Below are 10,847 nucleotides of genomic sequence, written 5' to 3' on the forward strand. Positions count from 1 at the left end.
CACACCTGAATTCAAATGATTAGCTCATCAGCAACTCTGCAGGAGCTTGAAAATGATCTGAATCATATGAGAAGCATAATAATGAAGTTAATGCCTTATTGTTTTTAGCAGATATCTATTCTCCCAAAAAAGGACGCTTTATTTATTGTATTTATTTATAATTCTTGTTGAGAGCAGGGCCGACACTTTATTTTGAATACTCGATTGCCGGAGTGATATTACTAAACATCGTTTAGTGGCGTCACTAAAAGTTTGTTTGCAGTAATATCACCAAACATTGTTTTGATATCACTGCTAAGAAAAAGGAGCTATTATTATGGTTATTAGGTTATCTTAGCTCCCTTATCATGTAAAGATCAAAGGATTGGACAAAATACCGCACAAGGGTTAAATACAAAAAATTTATCCTTTTTTTTCAATTGAGGTTTGTCTTTTATTATTATTTCATTATTTCCCATTGTCAATTTGGAAATCGGTAGTACCGTAATTCCCTAAATATAGGTTGCACCTGATTACTACCCCCCCCTTCTTATTTTGGGGTGAAATTACGGTATTTTATTATGTTACCTTGTATAGGATGCACCAACACAACAGAGTAAATCTTATCTTTATAAATTCTTCATATTTTCTTGTTTTTTATGTATAACTTATATATTTGTTGCGGGTAGCCTTCTTCATATTTCTTGATTATCTGCAGCTTAGTTTCCATCATAATCACCTTCTTGCTTAATTCAAGTTTGAATTAAGCATAAAATGCACAATAAATACGTTATTGTAAGCACACGACATCAAGTCTGTATTTAATGACAGCGTGACGCTGACCAATAGCAGACCAGCATCTTAGCGACACGTTGCAGCGCGGGCAGTTTGACGCGAACAGAAAATAAGAGCAATTACCTAAAAACGCTGAAGAGGGAGGCAAAACAACATAAACACAGCCAACCCCACAGGTCATAACAGTTGTTGATGCCGTAAAGTGTGAAAAATGTCGTAAAGAGGGGACGATAAAACGTGGTATTCAGGGATGCTGCAACCCAGGGGTCCACTGTATTGTTCCCATTTTTGACCATAAAAAAGTGCATCTTTGTGGAATTACGGTAACTGATGCAGAGTTCAGCACTAGGACCCAGTGGAAAAGCGTGAAGCTGTGTTCTCCTCGCCCACCCACTCCGCTCCTCAGCTCTGCATGCTGCTGCAGTTGCCCTGGGCGCTTTCTGAAGCCACTACGTGTGTGTTTCAAACTGTGGGTGTGGGTGGGATGGAGGGGGGAGGGGGGTGGGGGCGCACTTGGTGGGCGGTCAGCCTGCGAGAGGGGGAGGGTTCGAGTAAGAGGCGATGACAAGATGAAAGGCTCCAGGTGAGGAGGAGACAGCAGTATCACACTCCTCTTCTTCATCCAGCATCTACATGGCTTGTTTGACTGCTTGTGTGTGTGTGTGGCTGTCCTGGACGTGTGTGTGTGTGTGAGAGAGTAATCGAAACAGGTCACCGTTCCTCCAGCAGACTGTGAACCCGCACAGGAGTGAGCAGTTCTTTTCCAACTGAGGTACGTTACACACTCATGTATCTTCTCTGTGATTTCGGGAGGTGAAAAAAACGTCAGTGCTAAAATGTGACAGAAGGCTTCTCGTTTCATGTTATGCACAGGCAAATGTGTGTGTTGTCGCTCCAAACTTGGTCAAAGTGGAGGAGAACAACAGGGTCGTTTTTACCTCAGTGTCATGTGCGTGTCGTTGGGTTGGTACCATTTTTCACTTGGCGCCATCAAGACGCTTTTGAAGCTAGGAAAGATTATTTTGGATTATTTCTGAAGTTGTGCTTCGTTGCTGTACGCAGATAAGAATTTGGGGCATCGCAAGTGCACCTTACTCTCGAGTGATGTAAAAATGTTTCCATTGAATTTCAGATTTATGAAGCACGTGCCTTTGTTCATTCCTGAGTCCCATCAGTCTGAATAGTTGGAAGATTTTTCACTTAGTAATCACTGAAATGCATTAAAAGTGAAAACCGTACCTAAATTCATCAATCGCTTTCGTATTTAATTACCTAAAGTAAAATGTTATCTGTATTACCAACTGTAATTGGTTATCTTAGCACAAGTAAATATTTAGGTATTTACGTACTAAAGTAAGTGACAAGTACTTAATTACCTAAGTAATCGAATACTCTCTTACCTAAATCGATCGTTTGTTTCAGTACATATTTACTTAAAGCAACATGTTCATAGTACTTTTTACCAAACGTATTTGATTCCCTCGTACTAAAGTCATAAACACAATCATAAACTTGGTGGAACACGGATGCGGCGCAACTTCGGCTGTTTACGGCAAAAAGATGCCAAAATCAACCGGCGAGGCATTCACTCCCCGCTCACAATGTGGGAAACCTGAACCGCACTTAACCCGCAACAAATATATCACTTAAGAAAGATGCAATTTATTCTGTTTTGCTATTGTGTTTTCATTGTCACCAAACTGTTGCTGCATCCTATACACAGTAACAGAAAATACCAGGATTTGACCCTAATATATATATATATATATATATATATATATATATATATATATATATATATATATTATAAATGGAATTTGGGATTGAATGAGTTAAAAGAAGAAGCTGAAAAGAATCAATATTGATGCAAACGAGGGCCGCTCTCCAGAGAGCCGCTCGGCGTTTTGCGCGCACGTCGAGATGTTGTTTATGCCTTCTTCAATTAGGCTGAAGGTGACTGTAACCCTTTGACCTATTATTATTGCGACGCTAGCCGCGTGCAGTACATGTGGGCAGGAAAAGACGAGGCGCCTCGCTAGTGCGCCGGATGGAAAAACGTGCGCATGCAGGCGTGCAGCGTATGGAAATGTACCAGAGCCTTGGTGCTCGTTCCACAACTTTTACGGCGCGTACGAGACCATAAACACTGCGCACTGGACAGGTCTCTCAAGTTGATCTTTCACTTTGCGCTCATTTTACAACGCTGATTAAATCATCTGCAAATGACTATCTACTAATAAAGACGTTAAATCAATTAGCTCGTCTTTTTATTTCTTTATGACACCTTGAAGGGAAAAATTAATCTTTTTTTTATGTGCTGCATTTACCATTGTCCGCCGCTATAACAAACATGGCCGCCTCTGGAGGAGTGCCACCCCCCCCCCCCCGTCATATAATTTAATGATAACTAGAACTACGATTATATTTAAAACATACTGTTGGTCATTAAGAACATATTTATTGGCGAGTTTTTTTTATCATCATTTAATTTATTTCTTTTTAAATTAAAAACGGTCTAAATCTTACACATTGTCCCTTTAAGGTCCTTGTTTTGTTTTTTTCTGGCATCTCCTCATCGGCCCGACCTTCAGCGCATCGTGCTGGTAAAATGATGGAAATACGACACAAAGACGTTGACTCAATAAGTATGCGCTTGTGTGAATAGTAAAGCCGGGCAACACAAACTTTTCTACTTGCTGTCAACTGAAAATGACATCTCATGCTCAAGGTATGGGGAACGACCAATCATAGCTCACCTATTGGTCACATGAGTGCTCAGGAGCTGAGTGGTGTTCATTACCCGAGCCTTCACTGCATGTATAACAATTAATTGTACATAAAAAAGAAAAAATCATCCAATGAATGAACCTAATTTGGTCATCTTTTTTATTGGATGTTTGTTGTTGTGACCTCCATCTTGTCGCATCAGGCGTTGCCACAGTCAGATGTTCACATGATTTAGTTGGCACAGTTTTTACACTGGATGCCCTGACAACACTCACTTGTTTTCGGTTTTGAGGGACTAGATACTCAGAAACTGTTTGGTCATGGAACTCATGGCAATCCTCCATCCGCTTTTCCATCCATCCATCATCCTTCCATCCATCTAACCATCCATCCATCCTGAATCACCAAAGTCTCAAAGGGCTTCACAGGTGAAAAGAAGTCAAATGGAGACTTCTTTTGCAGAAACAAAGCCGTACACAGACTTTCTTTTTTCATCATAAGTACACAACAGCATCCCTGATCAAAGCTTCCAGAAAGGGAAGGAAAAACTCAAAAACCCCAATTTGGGGAAAATCAGAAACCTTCAGGTGGGAGGAGCCCCCTTCCAGGCTCAACAGGTTGAACGAATACAGATCCAGATAAACACATTGTGCCATATTAGGCAGGAAACATCCAGCGCAAAGATGTCCTGACAGCAGATAAAGCCAATGGGCAGGAGCCTCCCCACAGTCCGGCAAGGTGGTCCATCCCAACAATAAACGCCGCAGGGGAGGTGGTCGATCTCATAACCCAATCCCGAATCATCTCAACAGAGAGAAATCCTGATCAGATGCCCGAGCCAACTCATCCGGCTACAGCGGATGACAAAGCTTCTCAACCAAGCCGCTCGTACCCCTTGTTCTTTTGGTCCCATTTTTATCAACGGTATTGTTGTTATTATTGTTACTGTGAGTTGCTGAATGATTAGGTGACAATTATCAATCCTAGCACACTTACTACACCGGTTCTCGTAAATGACGATACCGTACGTGTTTTCTTTCAGGTTTTTGCAGTTTAGCAGCTCCGTCTTTCAGGGAGTCGGGCCTGCTGCGAACCTCGTGAGCCGCAGGCTCAGCGGAGAACTTTGGAGCATCAGCCGCCATGAAGAGATCAACTTCCTGAGTTTCTCCGTGTCACCCTACGGCGGGGGAGGATGGGTGATGGGCCCGTGATACTCAACGGACTCTCTCCTCCTCATCCCATCCTCTCATGGAGAACCTTGTCACACAGAGTTCCTACCGGAACGCTTCCCTCCCGGGACCCGCCTCCTTTGGCCTCTCACCTCAAGCCAATGCTTCTAACGTGAGCCGGGCCGGAGTCGGCTTCAACCGGTCTTTAGCTCTGTGCGCCATGCTCATCATGGACATCCTGGCCGTGGTGGGCAACCTGGCGGTGATGGCGGTCATTAGCAAAACGCCGCATCTGCGCAAGTTCGCTTTCGTGTTCCACCTGTGCTTCGTGGACCTGCTGGCGGCGCTGGTGCTGATGCCTCTGGGGATGGTCCCCGATCGGGTGCTGGAGGACGAGGCGCTGTGTCGAAGCTACCTCTGCCTGAGCGTTTGCCTGGTGAGCGCGGCCATCCTCACCATCTGCGCCATCAACGTGGAGCGCTATTACTACATCGTGTACCCCATGCGCCACGAGGTGAAGATGACTGTGAGGGTGGTGGTGATGGTGCTGGTGGGAGTCTGGATTAAAGCTGTTGTCATGTCATCGCTACCTTTCCTTGGGCGGCTGCTCCAAGGGAACCGGTCCGAGGACTCGAGTCTGCTCGGCCTTGGTCGCCCGCACTGCTCCCTCCACTGGGAGGGAGGCAGGACCACGCGTCTGGTCTTCATGGTCTTCTTCACATTCATCTATTTCCTGTGTCCCATGTTGATTATCCTGGTGGTCTACTGCAACATGTTCAGGGTGGCCCGGGTGGCGGCCATGCACCAGGGCCCGCTGCCTACTTGGGTGGAAACGTCGCGGCAACGCTCCGAGACCACCGGCAGCCACTCCACCACGGCCGCCAGCTTCGGAGGGACCGGCTCCCGCAACACTCCCCAAAGGACCTTCGGTGGTGGCAAGGCCGCCGCGGTTCTGGTGGTGGTGGGGGGCCAGTTCCTCTGCTGCTGGCTGCCATACTTCTCCTTCCATCTCTACTCGGCTGTGGTTCCTACCTCCTCGTCCTCGCTGGCCCAGCTGGAGGACGTGGTCACGTGGATCGGCTATTTCTGCTTCACATCCAACCCCTTCTTCTACGGCTGCCTCAATCGTCAGATTCGGGAGGAGCTCGGCCGCCACCTGGCATGCCTTTTCAAACGGGCCGGATCCGGTCAGGGGGAACAGCTGCCCAGCCGTGAGGCCTCTATCGAGGAGAACTTCTTGCAGTTCCTTCAGGGCACGGCGTGCAATCTGGAGCCGTGTAACTCTCACGCTCGACTGAATCCGGAGGAGACGGAACATCAAGGCCTACAGGAATCATCTGCTCTGCCAGCTGACTTGCACATCCCAGGGCAGATTCTTGAGGAAACCTCGGAGTTCAAACGACGGCCAAAACTGAACAATCAATGCTATGCATTGGCAAATTCCAAAACGGTACCAGAGATATAGCTGCCTTACCCATATCACATAAAGTTTTCTTTACTGTACTATGTTCTATGTGTCCCCGCTAGTCTCACGCTCTAAAAACGGTTAGGTGGAAAAGAACTCAATCACGCGTCAAAAAAGGACCAAGCCAGTAAATGAATCAGTTGGACTCAACTTTCTGCTTTGTTTTATTCAAAGCAACCTAACTTGGGAGGTTGTCTTGTGCAAAAAATATATTTTTTTGGGTCGGGTTTTTTTGTGGAAAAACCCCAGCGAGTTGGATCAAATTGACTCCGTGATTGGGTTGATCTTTTTTTGACCCATGATTGGCATTATTATTTCATCAGCAAAATATGACTCGAGCAACACGAGGCGGCCATTTTGCCTCTTGTTATCCTCTGAAAATGACATCGCAGTTGCTTAGAGCTCGGTCAGGTGACATTCGCAAGCTGAGCTGCGATTGGTCGTACCCGAGCAATTGTGATGTCATTTTCAGTCAAAATGGCCGCTCACTGAGATGCATACAAACAGGGTGGATTTTGCCCCTTAATTCATATCCCACAAGCACAATATCAATTAAAATGTGTGGGGTTGCATAAAACATTTTATAGTAAACGATTCTCCATTAACTTCCCCTTTAAATGACAACTACAGTTTGTACTTGAACAAAATCCCTCCATACAATTTTCTATAGGACATTTAGTTGCGTAACATCTTTCTGGGAAAATGGGGAGATGTTCCCTGAAAAAAAAAAAAAAAAAAATCATGGCTAAATGGAGTACATCATGTGAATTTTCTCCTTCGCGTCCGCCTCCAGTCGCCGTCCTGCGGCATTACACGTTAACAAGAGACACTGCGGTTTGCTGTTTTGTCAGTAATGTCAGTATGTATTTTTATTCGGCTCCCTTAATTTGTTGTTACCATGTTTATCTTTTATATCGGCCTTGTGATTATCATGCCCTCGCCAAAATCATGTCACATTGTGAAACTTGTGATCTTGCAGCCTCATTCTCCTCAATGGCTGCTATAGTTCCAAGTCAAAAATAGGGGTGTCTGTTTGTGCAGTTTTGTACTAGGGGTCACCAACGTGGGGCCCGCGGGCACCAGGGAGCCCCCAACTACCACCCGAGTAGCCTGTTCTAAAATGAGCTATATCATCAAATTTTCTAGGAATATTGTCAAAATCTCAACACTGAAAAATAATTGAAAATAGCTTTGTAATTTGATCAAAGTTGCTGTTTCAAAAGCGTGTATCAAATTGGTAGCCCTTCACGTTAACTCACTCAATCCCAAAGGCGTTCTTTTACGTTTTTAAGTTCATACATTCAATACCAGGTCATTCAAAATTTTCAGGATTTTTCAAATGTTTGGCAAAAGGAAGGTATATAAATATGGCTGTTAATAAATGAATCGAGTATTTAAGTAATCAGTGAAGTAATCAATTACTTCAGGTAATTCTAAGACAAATTGATGACTTTTGATACTTTAAATACCTGGAAGTCATCGATGACTTTAGTACTTAACTGCCTAAACAATTACTTAGCACTTTAGTGCCTAAAGTCATTGGGAAAAAAAAATACCGGATATATAAATAAGTATTTTGGGGTATAAATATCTCGATTGTTTTTATTCTTGACTACCTAAAGTAAACAACTACTCTAGTACCATCACACATCGATTACTGTAGGACTTTCCTACTTAAAATAATTGATTTGAACACTTTAGTATATCAATAATTAACTACCAACTGTCTTTGAACCTAACGGTAAAAAAAAGAAAATACATATGTAATCTTTATTTCTTTAGAACCTAAAGTAGTAAATTAATTTCGTACCATAAGTAATCAATTACTTGAGGACTGTAGTACTCAAAGTAATCGATTCAATTACTTTAGTATTTGATCAATTGACTTCCATCCGTTTTTAGACCATCTTGTAGCCAAACAGGAAAAACTGAAAGAACATGAAAAGTACATTGATTGAACATCTGTAATTGATTACTTTAGTTTTTAGTACCTAAATTAACTGATTACCTTCGTACTTAAATCCCTAAAGTGCTCAAAAAATGTAGTTACATTCTTAAAGTAACTGATTACTTCACCTTATGTAATTTGTTAGCACTTTAGCACCAACTATTTTTAGACCATCTTTTAGTCAAACACCTTAAAAAAAAAAGTACGTTGATTGAACAAGTACATTGATTGAACATTTGCGATCGATTACTTTTGTACTTAATTACCTAAAGTGCTCAAATGATGCAGTTGCAGTTACCTCGCTAATGTAATATGTTAGTTTGGGCTCTTAATTCATTCAGTACCAACCATTTTTAGACCATCAAACACCTTAAAAAATGAAAAAATAAACTACAAACCAATACATTGATTGAACATCCGTAGTAGATTACTTTAGTTATTTAAGTACTTAAATAAATCTATTACTTAGTACTTAAGTACTTCAGCACTTACCAACCAAACTGAATTTATTACTTTTTGCACTTAATTCATTCAGTACCAGCTATTTTTTTAGACCCTTTTTATAGCCAAACAATAGAAGGAAAAAAATGGAAAAAAGTAATCAAAAAGTACAGGAATCACAAAAATATGTAAATGTATGTTTTTGTGAGTGAACGAGGTAATCTGTAGCGGCGGAACCGCTCTCGTTATCTAAAAGTTACTGACCTCTTATCAATACCAATGTGCAGTATTCTTCAAAAGACTACTCATGAGATCGGTGGCCTGCAGGATCTTTTCCCGGCGACAAGTATTTTTTTTTTTTTTGCGATTGGGTTACAGCGCATAAAAGCAGTATATTGGACTGTGGCCCTATTTGGTTACAGCGGGACTTTACTAACAGTCTTTTCTCACCGTGTGATACAGTGAGCCGCATGTTGACAGGTACACAAGAGCAGAGCGAGCGCTCCCGTGTTTGCGATTGACACAAGCCACTGTGTGTTGTGGCTACACAAACGTGAAGTTGTGACAATGCGTAGACATTTGGCGGGGGACTTTCTCCTTTGGCCTCGTTTGGCTTGGCAAATAGACGGCTCGCGTCTCAGGTGGAATCCGCTAAGGTTTTGCGCAAGTCCTCGACCGACGCTGTACGCAATCTGTTTGATTTGATGTGGAGTTCGTGATGTGGGGATCATGTAGAACGGAGGTGTCCAAACTATGGCCCGGGGGCCAGTTGCGGTCCGTCGTCCACGGTTTTGCTGGATGTACTAAAATTACGTTTTGACATAGCTCACAATGCTATTTAAAAATAATATTACTTCATCAAAAAGCCTTGAAAAGCAGGGTTTTTTCTGTAAATAACTACCATATTTTACAGACTATAAGCCGCACCGGTATATAAGACGCAGCAGCAAAACTTGAAAAAAAAATTGTCACGAATAAGCCACACCAGCATTTATTTCCGCAAAAATATGGTAGCCTAAACAGAAGTTGTTTTTTTTTTCATTAATGTTTTAAACTTTCTTTTCATTGTCTGTTTAGCACCAATATATTCAGATATTTTCATCAATAAAATAACCTTTATAAACAATATATTGCACATATTTCATATCTACAATCATACATATATAATATACAATTATCATCATGACATTTAGATGTTACAAACATTTGTACTAGATCATAATCAATGTATACATATTTTTTACATTATTATTATTATTATTACTATATTTTTTAAAACTCAGTCATTGATTTGTATCTTTTCAATTCAATTTCATAATTCTTCCATAAATTGACACTTTGAGCAAATGCACACATTTGCTTTACTAGTGGATTGCCCCCTGGTGGATAGTTTAAAAAAAAAAAAACGCAGATAAGCCGCACTGGACTAGCAGGGCTCAAATCATGAGAAAAAAAGTTGTGGCTTATAGTCCAAAAAATATGGTACGTTTTGTAGATAAGTGTCATTCCTTTTTTTTTTTTTTAAACCAATAAAAAATAAATACATAAAAATGAAATGGCTTTCATGCCTTTCTATTTTTCTATATGTGGTCCTCAGAGGGAAAAGTTTGGACACCCCTTATGTAGAGTATCAGTGTCAAACTCATTTTTGTGTTTAGTTTGAAGTACTAAAAAAAAATGCTTGCAAAATTTCATATCTGCAAAGTGAAGCCCATTAGTAAGAAATGTAAAGTTGACGCACATTATTTACCTTGCGGGCCGCAAAAAAGATGCAGCGGGCCAAATCTGGCCCCCGGGCCTAAGGTTTTGACACCTGTGACCTACCATCAAGATACCAAGATAAAAATCACTGCCATTCGCAATGTTTTTTATGATTAGTGCTTAAGACTAGTGATGGGAAAACGAAGCCTCATGAACCACTTGTGATATTTTTTTCTCCACTAGATGGTGCTTTTGGTATTCATAGGTAAAGGCTCGTGCAATTGACAAAAATTACATTTGCCCTGTATCAAGAATGTCATCTACAAGAGCGAAAAATCATCACAAGTGCTTCACAACGCTTGGACACTAGACAATACTGCTGTACGTGTTTATTACATCGTTTTGCCTTATACTGTATTTTATTTTATTTCATTAAAGCAACTCTATTTGAAACAGTCGACTCTCCATTAAATCCAATTTTCCTGTTTTTACTCTTTCTATTCAGCGTGTGTGAGACCCTTATTAAAACAAAAAAAGAATGCTTCTGTTCTCTTCTCATTAAAATTTTGTGGCTGCTTGACATGTTCAAAAGGCTGAGGGGTTTCAATTAATTTGCGCTTTA

General features: G+C 41.6%; 1 protein-coding gene across 1 annotated transcript; it reads left to right on the forward strand.

The window, feature by feature from the left end:
* The first annotated feature begins 1,314 nt into the window (after positions 1-1,314).
* Positions 1,315-10,716, forward strand: gpr61 (G protein-coupled receptor 61). Its single transcript, XM_088408854.1, has 2 exons — positions 1,315-1,546; positions 4,544-10,716. The coding sequence occupies exon 2, from the start codon at positions 4,750-4,752 to the stop codon at positions 6,133-6,135; it is 1,386 nt and encodes a 461-aa protein (XP_088264980.1). The 5' UTR covers positions 1,315-1,546; positions 4,544-4,749; the 3' UTR covers positions 6,136-10,716.
* The last annotated feature ends 131 nt before the right edge of the window (positions 10,717-10,847 follow it).

This window comes from Hippichthys cyanospilos, chromosome 2 (genome assembly GCF_059441005.1).
Source record: "Hippichthys cyanospilos isolate Australia breed blue-spotted pipefish chromosome 2, RoL_Hcya_1.0, whole genome shotgun sequence".
NCBI lineage: Eukaryota > Metazoa > Chordata > Actinopteri > Syngnathiformes > Syngnathidae > Hippichthys > Hippichthys cyanospilos.